The sequence below is a fragment of the Rhinoraja longicauda genome, chromosome 9 (genome assembly GCF_053455715.1).
Source record: "Rhinoraja longicauda isolate Sanriku21f chromosome 9, sRhiLon1.1, whole genome shotgun sequence".
Taxonomy (NCBI): Eukaryota; Metazoa; Chordata; class Chondrichthyes; order Rajiformes; family Arhynchobatidae; genus Rhinoraja; species Rhinoraja longicauda.
In genome coordinates this window covers 16975993-16993527 of record NC_135961.1, presented here as the reverse complement: position 1 = coordinate 16993527, position 17535 = coordinate 16975993, and the positions used below count along the sequence as shown (strand labels likewise).

The window sequence follows — 17535 nt, the reverse complement described above, 5'->3', positions numbered from 1 at the left end:
CTGTGAAAATCATGATCACCACCACGTTTTATGACACATCAAGGCATGCATGGGGGGACATCACAGGTGTCAGCTGCTTTGCTGCTCAGTGTTCCATTAAGGAAGTAACTGTTCTGCCATACACCAACCTAAATATATCTCTGTAATTACTAAACACAGTTAAACGCTGTCCTAGGTTTTGTCATTTCTTAAGTGCAAGTGTTTATTGACTATTTGAGCAGACATATGTCCATCCTGCAGGTTGTCTGAAATTATGATCAAATTAACAAGAACAATCAAAGTCTACTACCTGACAAACGCTCAATAAACTCACAGCAGAGTCTCTCGGTTCCTGCAATCATTTTAAAACACAGAGAAAAAAAAAGTCCCATTATGTGCCATCACACAAGTCCTCCATTCCCATCAAGCCTTCAGGCTGAATAAAATTATTCCCAGACCAGTCAATTCCAACTGAATTGGTTTTATTCACGAGAACTGATGCAGTTATATAAGAATCCAACTGCTCGAGTTTGCTATTTGCTCTAACCATGGTGTTTTGCTAAATCAAGAAAAGGCTACTATTTGATTGGATTCTTGTGTTTGTGTCAATAATCTTGAGGGATTGGTTCTATCGATGGTCTAAAGTTATTAATTCTCAAATTAACAATATTACATTGGCACTACATTGTCTCTGGGTTCGAATAGGATACCTTTGAACTCATTACCAGAATATAACCACACGTTCCAGTGTGGCTCTCTTTTTCAGCACAGATTTATTTTTGATACGGGTGAGTTGTCTTCAGAAGAGAGATTGAGCATAATCCTATAGAATGTTTAATATTCTGAGAGGGTTCGACAGGATAGTTAATGTGAGGATAATTTCTCTTCATGTAAGGATCTAGTACTAAGGAGTATTGACTTAGTAGGAGGAGTTAGACAATTTGAGATGAGGTAACAATTCTTCTTTGGAATTGTATACACCAGACAGTGGTCGTGGGACCTGGTGGACTTTGGACTGCAGGGGAATCAAGGATATAAAGGCAGGGAAGGGAAATGGAGATGTAACAAAAACATCAGCCATGATCTACTAAAGGACAGAGCAAGATAGGAGGGCAACATTGATTTCCCCTGCTCCCTCCCACTATTTTTTAAAATCAAAGGCAGTGTTATCTCTATTTCATTCTCAAAGGAGCTCAATCAATTATATTGGAGACCACGGTTTACAGTACCTGTTACTGGCTCTACATTGTCTGCTGTGAGATTGACTTGCCAGGTCCTCTGTAAAATACTAAATAATTTATTTTTAAGTCTTTCCAGAGAAGCAGAACATTCTCATGCACTGTGCCTTGGATAACAATGCAGTCTTAGTCTTAACAATCTTAGTCTTCCAACCTAAGTGGCAGGGTAAGGAATCTTACAAGCAGCCTTCCTTATGTAGTCTCAAGGTTCCTTGAAGTTTGCTGACTTTTATCTTTTGCACTTACTTCTGCCTTTTGTTTTAATTTATTCATTTTCAGGATCTGGACATCACAGTCAAGGGCAGCATTTATTGCTTATCCCCAATTGCTCTTTAAATGATGGTTAGCCAACTTCTGGTGGTGGACGATAGTGGTGTGAGAAGATGTTGGGAGTTTTGGATGTAACCCAGTTCATCAAGCAAACCATCCTCTCCCTGCATCAATTCCATTTACACCACACTGCCTCAGGAAAGCAGCCAACATAATTGAAGATCACTCACTCTCTGGTCCTTCCCTCTTCCCCCTCTCTCCTGTCAGTCAGCAAATATATACACATGCCACCAGATTCAAGAACAGCTTCTTCTCCGCTGCTGTCAGTAATGTCATGCTATTTACGATCTCTCAATCTACCTTCTCTGTAGCTGTAAAACTATGTACAGCACTCTGTTTCCTTTCTGTTTTTGTACTATCTGTTGTACTCATGTATGGTTTGATTGGATCACAAAATGTTGGAGTAACTCAGCAGGTCAGGCAGCATCTAGGAGAGAGGGAATGGGTGACGTTTCGGGTCGAGACCCTTCTTCAGACTGATGTCAGGGGGGCGGGACAAAGAAATGGTTTGATTGGAATCATATACAGTTTGATTGTAATCATATCCTATGGTTTGATTGTAATCATATCCTATGGTTTGATTGTAATCATATACAGATGATGTACCTGGACAGCACGCAAAACTAATTTTTTCACTCTATCTCGGTATAAAGCTTCATAAACATAAAACATCAAGGCACCATTCTACCAGGGACAAACAATAAAATACATGTATGAAGCTATTTTATCTTCACATGGAAAGCCTGTCCTTTTCTTGCATGTATTGTTTCGCTTTAAAGTTTCTCCGAGGCATTGCTTTTGTTTACCATAACTAACTGAATGGTAGTGAAGCATCCTTGAAAATCAGGTATTCTGTATAGAGAAGAAAGCAGAACTGAAATTCGGTTTATACGACATAATCACAGCAGACTATCACTTGCCAATCTAGGTTCTTGAAAGACTGAAACATTTAAGTGAAAACATTAATGAAAGCAGTAAGGACACAAAACTTAATCCAAAGATTAATATTAATTTTGTTAGTGTGCAGTGTATTTTTCAACTGATAATACATTACATTTTCAAATCAGTACTTTATTTTGGATGGAAATGGGGCTCATTTTGTCCCCTCCAGGGTCTTTTGAAAGGAGCACAATTCTAAGTAGGCAAGCACATGTCGCTTTGTGCGAACTTCCCATTCTCACGGAGTTTTCAAATGTAACTTGGCTGAACTTCACTTCTAATTTTAACCTCCCTGTTAACAAAGCCAAGATAACAAATCATCTGATCCCTCATAATTGTAATCGTTGTTTTTGAGTCTTGAGGCAAATTTCTACTTTATTAAATAAATAAGTATGCATTTCCATGATGTTCTTGTTGCTATCTAAAGTCATGAGACTGCTGACAGATTTCTGCACATTGAAATCTGTGGGAAAAAAACAGCTCTAAATCTCTGGGTCTTATTCGAGGAATTTTCCATTTTCAGTCTTAATATTTGGCTTAATTAAGAACTATTGCAAATTAAGCCATGCATATTGTTTCTTTTTGTAGTTATCTTTTACATTCTATCTATAATCAAGAGAAGTGAATTAGTAGACAAGTAAACCAAGTAGCTTATTCTTGGTTTTAACCCTTATGGTTGGTATCTGAGGATTTCCAAAGATATTTTGGAACATACCCATTAAAACAGGCCTATATTTTTTTTATAGAACTGTCAATATACCTTTCCATTTAGTGTGGCTGTGTTTTCTTCAAAGTACTTCATGGAATAATTATTAACTACATCATTTTGAAAAGACTATATTTATACCTTCTTAATTTGATTATTTTGCTGCCCATGCTTTCATTTGTAAGGCAATTCACAAAATTGTACAAAACAAAAAAGGATGATTTGTACCATAAATCTAATGTGTAAGAACATTACAAAACATGTGATGTGGTCAATGGAAGGCTTTCCCAGAAGCTAAGTATCTCTAATTTAGTATATACAATTTTAAAGTAACTGGAAATAAGAATGATTTAAATTGTTGTTCAAAAAAAAATTGGATCACTACTTAATAGATCTATGTTGATAAGTTAATTTGTTAACAGTGCTATCCTAAAACAGTATAATGGAATATCTCCCTTGATGAACTCTGCAAACTCAAATTCGAACCTATTTTTTTGCCAATGATGGATCCCTTGTGGACTCCTAGGTTCAGGTTTTAAAATTTAAATAATAAACTTTACTCATAAAAATCGTCAGATTGTTCAGATGTGCATAACTAATATATGGCAAGTTAGTGGATAAACAAAATAATTTTAACCTTAAAGAAATAAACAATTGGTACAAGAGGTTGCTGAGACCGAACATGGAATATTGTTTACAAAGCTGTTGGGCTGGAGGGCTTGAGTTATGAGGAGAGATTGTTTTCCCTGGAGCAAAGTAGTCTTAGGGATGACCTTACCAAGGTTTATAAAATCATAATGGGCAATGATAGGGTAGTGGAGTTTAAATGGTAGTGGAGTTTAAAACTAGAGGACATAAGTTTAAGGTGCGAAGAGAAACAGTTATAGGGAACTTGAGGGGCAGGTTTTTCACACAGAGTGGTGAGCATATGGAATGAGCTGCCAGAGGAAGTGCTAGAGAGGATATTCAAGACATTTGGATAGATACATGGATAGGATAGGTTTAGAAGGATAAGGGCCAAGTGAAGGCAAAGGAGACTACCTCAGGTCAGCACCTAGGCGGCATGGACAAGTTGGGCTGACGGGCCTATTTCCGTGCTGTATAACTCATTGACTTTATGATAATTTTTAAAAAATGACACGTTATATTGAATTTTAAGATAGATTTTTATTGTGCTTTAACTCTACCTTAAGCCTAAATTGCATCCACAATTTTAAAAAAAACGTCACTATATTACAGAGATAATATATTTCAAATACGAATAAATTTCTGAAGTTTTGGGAAAACTTTGAATGCATTCTGTGTTGTCACTTCCATGACATTCTCCACCGAAAGCCCTTTAATCTGTGCAATGTATTGACAGGAGACTGATATGTTCTTAGGCTCATTTCTTACCTGGAAAACAACAATAGTTCAGTCACCTTAATCACAGCACAGTACACTTACAGGTTGCAGTGAAATAGACAAAATCAACAACAAATCTACTAACAACCTAGAGAACCGAGTGCTTGTTGTTTGAAGAGATTCTTCAAACCTTTTCTTGGTAAGTACAAAAATTGAAAACAAAATCCATTAACCTGATTTAATTCCTCAGATGAGACAGAAGCACACAGATCGTGAATGTGGCAGATTTGATCCATGATTCAAGCAATTATAACAATATATGGAACAGTAAAAGATTTGCATTTGAATTGTTGCTTTCATGTCACTTTGAGGATTTCCCAAAGTGTTTTACAGCCAATGACAAAGCACATCGTCCACACTGGACTTTTGTTGTTCACTAATACCTTTGCTGTCTTTCAGTACGAGTTGTCATTGTTTTAGCATTTTATTTCTTCTGCCCTCTGGGGCTGTAGAGAGCATCCTGTCCGGCAACATCACAGTCTGGTTTGGGAACAGCTCTACCCAGGACAGGATAGCCCTGCAGAGAGTAGTGCGTTTGGCAGAACGCACCATGGGAACTACACTTGCCCCCCCTGCAGGACCTATACATCAGGAGGTGCAGATCCAGAGCAAGCAAGATTATGAGGGACTCCTGCCACCCCAGCAACGGACTGTTCCAGATGCTACGGTCAGGCAAACGCCTCTGCTGTCACGCTGTGAAAACGGAGAGGATGAGACGGAGTTTCTTCCCACAGGCCATCAGGACTGTTAACTTTTATAACTCCAGGGACTAAATTTTGTCTTCTCTATATTAACTTTATTTATATGCTGTAACTGTAATCCTTTTTTGTGCACAATCCGCAGGCATTGCCACTTTCATTTCACTGCACATCGTGTATGTGTATGTGACAAATAAACTTGACTTGACTTCCATCTCAGCACGGACCTTCCTTTATGTCTCTCCACCTCCTCCTCAATTCTCCACTTCTGTTTGTGTAGTTTATTTTTTCTGTTGCCCGTTAATCCTCTTTCTCACAAGGATAATGCCTATCCCAGCATTTTCTATTTCTTTTTCAGATTTCCAGCACTGATTTTGTTTTTTAAAATTTTGTATAAAAACTAGAAACTATCTGTGATTTGTTGAATTGTTGTTGAGTCTTCAGCATCAGATTGCATCCAGGGAATGGAGAGGAGGAAGTGAACGGAAGTCTTGAGGTAGATATCAGTGGTGTGGGTGTAAGTTAAGGGAAAGCCTCAATAAATGGAATGGCATGTACTGGTTCCAACACAATCACCTCCTCTTCCCTGACAAATCCTGGAAACCCCAGCCAAATAGGGTTCAATATTCAATAGTAGTTAATCCTAAGGCATAGGACATTCAAGTGATGGATCTTTTTCTTAAGAACAGAGTGACTGTTCAACAATTGCACCATAACCTCCTTTCATACTGGAAGAGGATATGTTAGAAGCAGGTGTCAGGTTTTGTTTAAACTGTTAACTATTGGCACAAACCAAGCAGTTATTGATTGATTATTAAAATTCCTCCTTAATTTCTAAACTCAGGCAGTTGCCTTTCTCTGCTTTGAAAGGATCCACAGGTATGTTCTATTAGGTTTTACAGTGTTTTACTTCGACCAATTTAAAAGTTATTTAAATGATTTCCATATGCGTCATAAAATTTAGTAGTCAGCTCTAAACCAGTTGAGGACATCTCTTTTATAACATCTTGGTTTGAGGGAGAAAAACTACACAAAGAATTCAGCATTTAACCAGTTTTACTGGGCTAAAAAATGTTTTACCTGTTTTACTGGCCCTAAAGCAGGAGAGTCTGTCTCCAGGCATATAAACTCTAATGGTAATTGCTTCACCAATTTCTGCTTCTTGGATAAAAGACACAATTAGTTTGAATGCAGATTGAACTATATAAACATTTAATTAAAAAATCTTTCAAAATCTTTTAATTAACAATTACAATTCTAAAAAATCTTATGCAGCAACAGTACTCCATTTCACAAATTTCTAATAGCAAGAATTTACACAAATTGATATAAATAACTACCAAACATTTCATGTGTGTGCCTATCTTATGCAACTACTTTTATGGTTTTCTCTTGCCAACATGCAGCTTTCTACCCTCTTATTGACTGATTGCATTACGCCCTGCTTCGGCAACTCAAACACCCAGGAACAAAGGAAATTACAAAAGGTGGTGGACTTTGCCCAGATCACCATGGGTACTGACTTCCCCACCATCGAAGGGATCTATAAGAGGTGATGCCTCAAAAATACATTGCCCAATTTACCATGGGTACTGACCTCCCCACCATTGAAGGGATCTATAAGAGGTGATGCCTCAAGAAGGCAAGCCAGCATCATCAAGGACCCACACCACCTTGGCCACGCTCTTATTTCACCTGCCATCAGGAAGAAGGTATAGGAGTCTGAAAACTGTGACCTCTAGTTTAGGAACAGCTTCTTCCCAGTAACCATCAGGTTATTGAACACTACAAACACCAACGAAACTCCAAACTAAGAACTGTCTTGATTACACTGTGGATTTGGGGATTTTGTTTTGAAATGCACTAATGTTTTTTTCTTAATTTAACTTTACAAATTGTTTTATGTTCTTTATTGAGTATTGTATTTACAGAACCTTTAGCAGCTGCAAATATGAATTTCATTGTTCTGTTTTAATACATATGACAATCTTGACTTAGTCTTAGGGGTATAAATGTCTTACAATTGTATAGTTCTATGAAGACCCAGTCCACATAATCACACTTCTGAGCTTGACAAGTTATAAACTGTAATATTCACCTCCAAGCCTGATGTTTAGAGGTGGTTTGGTTTGACCTCGGTGAGGCAGCTGGGAATCAGGTTGGAAGCAATTCAACCTAGTAAGACATCGTCCAGGTAACTAATCTAACAACACAAAGGCATTGAAGGCATTGACTAATCCATATATCTCTAGCTTCCATATCTATGAATGATGCTGCAAAGGGGTAGGATGCAGATCTTATATTTATAATGGGCCTTTTTTAAGAGAGCCTTTTTGCCCTTTGGGTTCATGCCAGCTCCCTTGGGAGTAAGTTCATTAGTCCTATTCTCCCTCTCCTTATTTCCCGAACTTCAAGCAACTTATTTGCTATCAAACATGCCCATCAAATCCCTTCGATTCTTTTTATGATTAACCTTCATTAAGATCATAAGGTCATTATCTTCATGTGGACATAAGCCAATTAAAATGCCAGGACATCTTTGGGATATGAGAGGAAACAGAGTACCTAGAGGAAACACACACACTACACATACAGACACACACTACACATACACACACACACTACACATACAGACACACACTACACATACAGACACACACTACACATACAGACACACACAGTTGAGAGAATGTGCAAAAGTAGAAAGCACCCAAGTCACAATCAAACCCAGGACCCATAAGTCTCTTTTATTTGTTGTTAAAGAGGAGAGCCAGGGAATCAAAGGTTTTGGGATTGGTTGATATTGGAGAAAGAAAATTAGAGTTTTATGCTTTAGGATGTTTCTAGGAGCCTTGCTTTGACAAAATAGTAGAGGTTTGGTTGTGGAAACAAGGAACTGCAGGAGCTGGTTTACACAAAAAAAAGCACAAAGTGCTGCAGTAACTCAGCGGGTGGGGCAGCATCTCTGGAGAAAATGAATAGGTGATGTTTCAGGTTGGGACCCTTCTTCAGATCTTCTCCGGGTTTGTTTGCAATTGATGCTATTTATCCAGAGGTGTAATAGTCAGCAAAGTCAGTTATGCTTAAAATGAGTTGATCAGTGGTCCTTTAATTAAGGGCAGGAAAAGTAGTGATCCTAAAGTTGGCAGTGAAAGAGTGATTGAACGAATTGATGGACCTAGAAGAATCTTTGTCAATAAATTAATTCTTGGTTGGTATCAATAAGCCAACAAATAATGGCAGCCACTTGTTCTATTCTGCTTTGGAACTGCAGTTCTACTGAAGAGATTTGGAAGCTGAATAAAACATACAGTTACCATAATATGGCAAATGTAGTACCATTGACCAAGGATGAAATTCTTTCACTACTGTTTTATTTTTCGCACATATTGTACCTTTAAATAGATTAATTGAGTCAGACAGCACAGAAAAGAGACATTAGTGACAAAACGTTGGGTCTTCAACAGGTTTCTATCACTTTAATTACAAATATTTCCATACAGCTAGGATACATTTCAGAGAATATTATTATATTTGATCAAACCTGCTCGCTTCTTATAATGGATGGTGGGATTGAAAAAAAAAATCCAGCTTTCACCCCTTCCATGGCCACGGAGGGTTTTCCATCAAAAGCATGAAGCAATACTTTCTGAGCTCCTGGGAAAAAAGAACAGAAGAATATATTTTCATGTTGTTATTCAGTATCAATTTTCTTTCAAGTTAGCCACATATTTTGCACTTAAGACAACCTGACACCATGTTTAGTGAGACTAAGCACCCATTGAAGTGCACACTCAGTTCCTATTTGAGCACTTCCCACTTTTATTAAGACTAGACATCAGCAATGCAAAAGTTTAGTAATCTCTCTTTTAAGAACCTGTATCCCTCCATGCAGCGACTTTCTATAATAGTGCTCCAATGTAAGATGACATTCAGTTATCAAAATAGACTGAAGCTGAGCAAATCTGGCATGAAGGATAAATAACATACTGCACTTGGGAGGAATGGGATCCAGCAAGAAAACAAGGATTGACTGTGGTAAACTATTTTATTTGGTCTCTGTTTTATTTGGTCTTTGCATATAAGGACAAAAGCAAAAATGTAAATTTTTAAACCTTGTTCCTTCAGTAGGTTAATAGTTGGACGCCCAGCAGAGCGCGAATGTACATTCCTGAAAGGATAAGAAAGGGACATTTAGCATTAACAATACAAGCATTATACTGAATGACCCATTAGATTACATTTTAGATAGTAATCAAATCTTTTGATTTGTATTTTAAAAAAGCAATTAAAAAAAATTGCTATTGCTGGAAATGTGGAATAGACTGAAAATGCTGGAAACGGTCAGCAGGTTAGCCAGCATGTGTGGAAAGAGAAATAGAATTGAGGAAGTGGGCCTTAGTAGGACTGAAACAAAGTCTGAAACGCCACATAATTTCATTTGACATGTGATGTTAACTCTGTTTCTTTCTCCACTGATACAGTCGGTTGAGTGTTTCCAACATTTTCCATTTAAAATGTACATAATAATGGGATTTAATTCAGCAGGCCAGGCAGCATCACTGGAGAACGTGGATAGGTGACGTTTTGGGTTAGGTCATAGAATGATACAGTGTGGAAACAGGCCCTTCAGCCCAACTTGTCCACACCGGCCAACATGTCCCAGCTACACTAGTGCCATCTGCCTGCGCTTGGTCCATATGCCTCCAAACTTGTCCGATCTATGTACCTGTCAAACTGTTTCTTAAACGTTGCGATAGTCCCAGTCTAAACTACCTCCTCTGGCAGCTTGTTCCATACACCCACCACGCTTTGTATGAAAAAGGTTACCCCTCAGATTCCTATTAAATCTTTCCCTTTCACCTTAAACCTATGTCCTTTGGTCCTCGATTCCCCTACTCTGGGCAAGAGATTCTGTGCACCTACCCAATCTATTCCTCATGGTTTTATACATCTCTATAAGATCACCCCTCATCCTCCTGTGCTCCAAGGAATAGAGACCCAGCCAACTCAACCTCTCCCTATAGCTCAGACTCTCTAGACCTGGCAACATCCTCTTAAGGACCCTTCTTCAAACTGATTCTAGGGGAGGGGAACTGGAATCCAGAAAAGACCAGGACAAATTAGGGTCGGCAAAAGATGACCTCAGGCAGGGTGATTCCCCGATAGACCAATAGTTGGCTAAGAACGCCGTTTGCAACAATGTAGCCCTGAGGGATAACACCGCTCTCCGCCCCCCAGGCATCAATAGGCCTCTCAAGGAATCACGCCGCCTGAGGTCGCCTGTTACCGGCTCTAATTTGTCCTGTTTTTTTTCTAGCTTCCAGTTACCCATCCCTATAATCAGCCTGAAGAAGGGTCCTGACCCGAAATGACACCTATCCATTTTCCCCATAGATGCTGCCTGACCCGCTGAGTTACTCCAGCATTTTGTGTATATCCTTGGTATAAATCAGCATGTACATATTTTTTTTATTAAAGGGATTTAATTTGTTGTTTCATTTTTTAAAACCAGTTCTTAGATGAAAGCTTTGCCTTGCAGCTAGGTATTTAAAAAATAATTATTTTGTATCTATGAACAGAATTGCATTCTTTCTTTACTCCCACCCTAGTAGAACTTGAAATTGTTCTGTCTATACACACATGCATGAAAACATGGAGTTGAAAATGGTTCTGTAAACTTCAGCAGTGTCCGTTTTTAATTTCCTCCATAAAACATTGAGAAATAAGCATCTGATTACAAGTCCAAACTGAAACATTTTATTATTATTGCAATTGTGCTCAGCAACACAATGTTTAAACTATTTCTTATCTTCATGGTAATGTTCATTCACGTCTATAATTATACATCCTGTACCTCTCATTTTATTAAATAATCATCAAACGACAATGCAACCTGTATCCCCAGGAATGTTCAATCATGGTCCACTAGTTAAGGTCATAGCAAAGTTCCAGACATGTATTACCTAAATCAAATAATGTACCATTACTGTGGAAAATAGAGCTATTGTGATTTAATTACTATGTATGATTCAATGCAGAGATTTGTAAGTGAACCAATTGTCAAAGCAAAAAATGACACAAAAAAAACATAAACCTCGCATTACCCTCCTTTCTAAAACAAAACTTGGATTTTGATTTAAGTAATCTTCAGGATCTTGAGCGATTTTCAAACAAATTAAATTAGTGGCCAAACTAACCTTCCTCCGAAAGTCTTTGAAAACATGGATGGTGGGGGAAAAGTCTATTCTGCATCAGATGTTATGGGCAACATTTATTCAACATTGCACTTATGTTGAAAACAGTACACCATAGGCTGTGGTAGCAATGTTAAGGGATACTTCGGAACTAGAGTGATTTATTTTTGCCACTCAAAGCTTTCAAGGTTTTCTATTGACTACAGCTTTTTTTCCAGGCTTTTGATTTCAGTTTGAAGAAGTAATTCTTGATTTTTCTCCAAAAAGATACAGCTTTAATTTTAACATTATATTCGTGTTTCCAAAACAATTTAGCACCAGGAGAAATAGTTTCTCTTTATCTACTCTTATAAATTATTTGATGATTACAAAAACTGCAATTGGATCACTGCACATTCAACCTCTCCTTGTTATTAACTCTTTAATTTCACTGTTATTTTGCTGAATCGATATTCCAGACTCCCTAGGCCAATATATTCTTCCTGAATTAAGAGATTAGAAATGGGCAGCACGGTGGCGCAGCGGTAGAGTTTCTGCCTTACAGCGCTTGCGGTGCGAGACCCAGGTTCGATCCCGACTACGGGTGCTGTCTGTACGATTTTGTACGTTCTCCCCGTGATCGCGTGGGCTTTCTCCGAGATCTTTGGTTTTCTCCCACACTCCAAAGATGTACAGGTATGTAGGTAAATTGGCTTGGTAAAAATGTAAAAATTTCCCCTAATGTGTGTAGGATAGTATTAATATGCGGGGATCGCTGGTCGGCGCGGATCCGATGGGCTGAAGGGTCTGTTTCCGCACTGTATCTTGAAACTGAACTAGACTAAGAAATGTATGAACAAAATGGCACAGTGGAATCCTATGGGAGGGGCGCGGTGCAGGGGGGGAAGGGGAGATGTGATGGGCGGCACGGTGGCGCAGCGGTAGAGTTGCTGTTTTACAGCGAATGCAGCGCCGGAGACTCAGGTTCGATCCTGACTACGGGTGCTGCACTGTAAGGAGTTTGTACGTTCTCCCCGTGACCTGCGTGGGTTTCCTCCGAGATCTTCGGTTTCCTCCCACACTCCAAAGACGTACAGGTATGTAGGTTAATTGGCTGGGTAAATGTAAAAATTGTCCCTAGTGGGTGTAGGATAGTGTTAATGTACGGGGATCACTGGGCGGCACGGACTTGGAGGGCCGAAAAGGCCTGTTTCCGGCTGTATATATATGATATGATATGATATGTTGCTATGCCGTGTCCCAGTGTCATTGGTGCATAATTTCCATGCATGCGCCTCATGCAAGAGCTTGTGTGTATTTTGATCACAAATTGTATTCATTCTCTCATTAGTGTATGCTAAGCATGTAATGCTATACCCATTGAAATCAATCAACATTAAATGACATAAAACCCCCACCTCATGAAGGGGTGTAATCTTCTTACTTGCCCCCCCTTATATCAAAAATCGTCTATCCCACCACTCTATCTCCAAGTCCCTCAGGTCGGCCGATATGGGGCTACTCACTATCCCGCGGTCTAGGCTTAAGTTCAGGGGTGACCGCGCTTTTGCAGTTGCAGCTCCAAGACTGTGGAACAGCATCCCTCTCCCCATCAGAACTGCCCCCTCCATCGACTCCTTTAAGTCCAGGCTCAAAACCTATTTCTATTCCCTAGCGTTTGAGGCCCTCTGAGGGGGCGCTGTGAACTGTTTATGTATTGTGCTGTTATGTTTGTGTGCCATTTAGTTGTTCGTTTATTAGTACCTGAACTGATGTACAGCACTTTGGTCAACGTGGGTTGTGTTTAAATGTGCTATACAAATAAAATGGACTTGACTTGACTTGACTTCTGAATCAAATCGTGTCTGTATGTTAACGTATGACCTCTTAATCGTTGCTGGGAGGAATGACTGCACATGATCAGACGTAATATTCCACAACAGCCATTTAAGCTTTTCTCACTACCAGCCAATGCACGCAGCTGCTATTATGGGTGCTGAATTCTGCTGTTGGCAGGGATCTGAACACTGTGATGGCATTTCTGCAATCTTTCCACCAGCAGATTGTAAAATTATCTGATGCTACAACCGAAAGAATGTCAGTGAGTACAAGCACATGCCATCTCTCAACATGAAAGCATTTGGGCACATATCACCTCCACTTTAACAGTGCCATCACAATTGTTTGGCAGCCAGCTGGCCAGACTGCTGCTTTTCATGATGTGGTATCATAGTTAGAAATCCCAAAGTTGCACATGGCCAATCTTCATGTTTATTTGCTGGTTCCTCTTTTCCAAGGGAGCAATCATCCTAGCTACAGTTGAAGAGATGCACTGCTTAGAGGTAGAGCTGCAAAAATACTTGGGAAAAATACACCAAGGAAATATACAAAGGCCATTATTCAATATTTGTACAATAATGTTACTGAGTAGCCATAAAAAGATCATTGATATTGAATAGTTCGTTATGCTTTGAGTTTCATGATTTGTGCAGATGGAGAAACTGATATGTGTGTGCACAAAAGAGTGCTGTGGAACTGAAAGCAATTAGAAGAATGTGGTCTCCCTTTATTTATTAGTAAGTTTTGGGAAACAGGCATTACAACATTTGATGTCTCCACTCCTATTTCCACTGTGGTTGTTGGGGAGCCTGATCTGCTGTAGAGCGAATGCTTCAGTTTGCTACTGCACTTGCTTATTATGGGACCAGCTTGAATGAAATAAAAGACCACATACAAAGCAAAGAATGTTTCTTCAGTGCTATGAAATTTTTGAGATTTTGCAAAGTTTTAACTACTCAGCTAACACATGGCTGAGTTTACAGTTGGTAAAGGTCAAGGCTTCTCCTTGAGATAAAGACAAAAAGTTCACAAATTCCAGCAATCCGGCCATAAACTCAGTAACAACAGATTTTTCTGCAGTAATGGTTTCAATTGAGTCACAGGGTCAGCAGTCGAGCAGCTATCACATGACATTCTAGGTCTGCATGGTGGCAAGGTCTTGCAATATTTAGTCACAGTCTATCTTTGTGCTTGTGGCTTGTGTCAATGCAGTGGAGGGATGTAAGGTTCACTCTTTAATACTGTTTATTGTCATCCTCCTCGCACATGCAGCACAGTGGGCAAGGGTTGTACCAGTTTATGGAACTTGCAGCACATGGTGATAAAGCATGAAATTGTACTGCAGGGTGGCTGTTGAGAAAATCTCATCTTGAAGAATTCAATGGGACTCTTTACATTGGCTCCTCTAGTGCATGATTCTGATTATTAAAGCAATCTGAGGCACAACGCCGAGCCTGGAAAGACCAAGGATGTAAGGACGAAATAGATCTTGTCACCCAAGAACCAGCCTGCATGCTGACTGAAATATGCCAGGCACAACAGACTGCTTTAGGATAAAGGCAAACTCTGAGTTTCCCAATTACATGGGTCATCGGTATTTTACACCAGTGGTCACATACGACCTGCAAATTCACATGTGCAGCTGGGAATGCGACATCAATGTTGTTGCTATTACCCCTCAAGCCTTCTTAAGGAAGGTAGCAAATCTAGCAAAATCCTCGTCCCAATGTCCAATACTCCTTATTCCAGCAGCTGGAGATGATACTCCCCTGCGTACATTGTGATGTTTTGAAAGTGGTTATGGGCAGTAAATCGGAATTTATGGCATATATCCATGTGGCCAAGCACCCTGTTCTAATTGCAGGCATCAGAAATTCTCTATAATTGATGTAAGTGTGTGTGGAGACAATACCAATTTTGTCAATCAATGGCACAATTACTGAATCGAGAGCCTTGTAGGTTTATTACCAGCATATCTGATTTTCCTTAACCACTTCTGGAAACATCTTGAGGTAGAAGCTGTCAGGTGCTGGAGACGGAGTATTTTAATGGATGGCAAGAGAAACCACCAAAGCAAATTTAAAGATTGACAGTGACAAAATATGCTTCCACCTCCAGTGCCCTCCATAATGTTTGGGACAAAGACCCATCATTTATTTATTTGCCTCTGTACTCCACAATTTGAGATTTGTAATAGAAAAAAAATCACATGTGATTAAAGTGCACATTGTCAGATTTTAATAAATGCCATATTTATACATTTTGGTTTCACCATGTAGAAATTACAGCTGTGTTTATACATAGACCCCCATTTCAGGGCACCATAATGTTTGGGACACATGGCTTCACGGGTGTTTGTAATTGCTCAGGGTGTTTAATTGCCTCCTTAATGCAGGTATAAGAGACCTCTCAGCACCTAGTCTTTCCTCCAGTCTTTCCATCACCTTTGGAAACTTTTATTGCTGTTTATCAACATGAGGACCAAAGTTGTGCCAATGAAAGTCAAAGAAGCCATTATGAGACTGAGAAACACGATTAAAACTGTTATGGAGACATCAGCCAAACCTTAGGCTTACCAAAATCAACTGTTTGGAACACCAACACCATTAAGAAGAAAGAGAGCACTGGTGAGACTAATCGCAAAGGGACTGGCAGGCCAAGGAAGACCTTCACAGCTGATGACAGAAAAATTCTCTCTATAATAAAAATCCCCAAACACCTGTCCGACAGATCAAAAACATTCTTCAGGAGTCAGGTGTGGATTTGTCAATGACCACTGTCCGCAGATGACTTCATGAACAGAAATACAGAGGCTACACTGCAAGATGCAAACCACTGGTTAGCCACAAAAATAGGATGGCCAGGTTACAGTTTGCCAAGAAGTACTTAAAAGAGCAATCACAGTTCTGGAAAAAAGTCTTGTGGACAGATGAGACGAAGATTAACCTATATCAGAGTGATGGCAAGAGCAAAGTATGGAGGAGAGAAGGAACTGCCCAAGATCCAAAGCTTACCACCTCATCTGTGAAACACGGTGGTGGGGGTGTTATGGCCTGGGCAAGTATGGCTGCTTAAGGTACTGGCTCACTTATCTTCATTAATGATACAACTGCTGATGGTAGTAGCATAATGAATTCTGAAGTGTATAGACACATCCTATTTGCTCAAGTTCAAACAAATGCCTCAAAACTCATTGGCTGGCAGTTCATTCTACAGCAAGACAATGATTCCAAACATACTGCTAAAGCAACAAAGGAGTTTTTCAAAGCTAAAAAATGGTCAATTCTTGAGTGGCCAAGTCAATCACCCGATCTGAACCCAATTGAGCATGCCTTTTATATGCTGAAGAGAAAACTGAAGGGGACTAGCCCCCAAAACAAGCATAAGCTAAAAATGGCTGCAATAGAGGCCTGGCAGAGTATCACCAGAAAAGACACCCAGCAACTGGTGATGTCCATGAATCGCAGACTTCAAGCAGTCATTGCATGCAAAGGATATTAAACATGACTACTTTCATTTACATGACATTGCTGTGTCTCAAACATCATGGTGCCTTGAAATGGGGGGACTGCTGTAATTTCTACATGGTGAAACCAAAATGTATAAAAGTGGTCTTTATTACAATCTGACAAAGTGCACTTTAACCACATGTGATATTTTTCTATTACAAATCTCAAATTATGGGGTACAGAGGCAAATAAATAAATGATGGGTCTTTGTCCCAAACATTATGGAGGGCACTGTATGCTGCTGGCATGTCTACTTTGGAGACACCAATTTGAAATAAATATTTGGGCGTCTCGTTAACATTAGATGATCACTTTGTATTTCAGGACAGTGGAGACAATGATACTGGTATCATTATATCTCACGATATCCCACGATATCTCCCAAAGTCAAAATTAAACTTCTGATCTTTAAGATAGAAACAAGTATATTGAACATTGAATTAACACCAGTAGGAATGAATGACTCAATGAACCAGTGAATGGATTGTTCCAGCAACAGTTTGTCAGTGCAGTGTCTTTAGAATCTGGAAGGTAATATTGTCACAGATTCATCAAGATTGTATTAATGAAAAATAAGCTCCACAAATCAGCTAAGCATCAAGAAAGATTGACTGGATAAAATGAAAAGTGTATATTTTCCAATGTTCTATAGATTCAGGATCAGTTCCTGTGGATTGGAGGGTAGCTAATGTTGTCCCACTTTTTAAGAAAGGAGGG

General features: G+C 39.3%; 1 protein-coding gene across 4 annotated transcripts in view; it reads right to left on the bottom strand.

The window, feature by feature from the left end:
- Positions 1–4340: 4340 nt before the first annotated feature.
- Positions 4341–17535, bottom strand: part of LOC144596506 (deoxyribonuclease TATDN3-like) — a 32126-nt gene continuing 18931 nt past the window's right edge. Inside the window, exons 7-10 of one of the 4 annotated variants that reach the window (XM_078404875.1) lie at positions 9410–9465; positions 8839–8951; positions 6375–6449; positions 4341–4587 (exon numbers count right to left, since the gene is read on the bottom strand). In XM_078404875.1, the coding sequence (XP_078261001.1) occupies positions 4444–4587; positions 6375–6449; positions 8839–8951; positions 9410–9465 (388 nt within the window). In that variant the 3' untranslated portion in view covers positions 4341–4443. Of the gene's footprint in view, positions 4588–6374; positions 6456–8838; positions 8952–9409; positions 9466–17535 lie in introns of all 4 variants that reach the window. The other 3 variants (XM_078404873.1, XM_078404874.1, XM_078404876.1) reach the window with 3 other exon arrangements.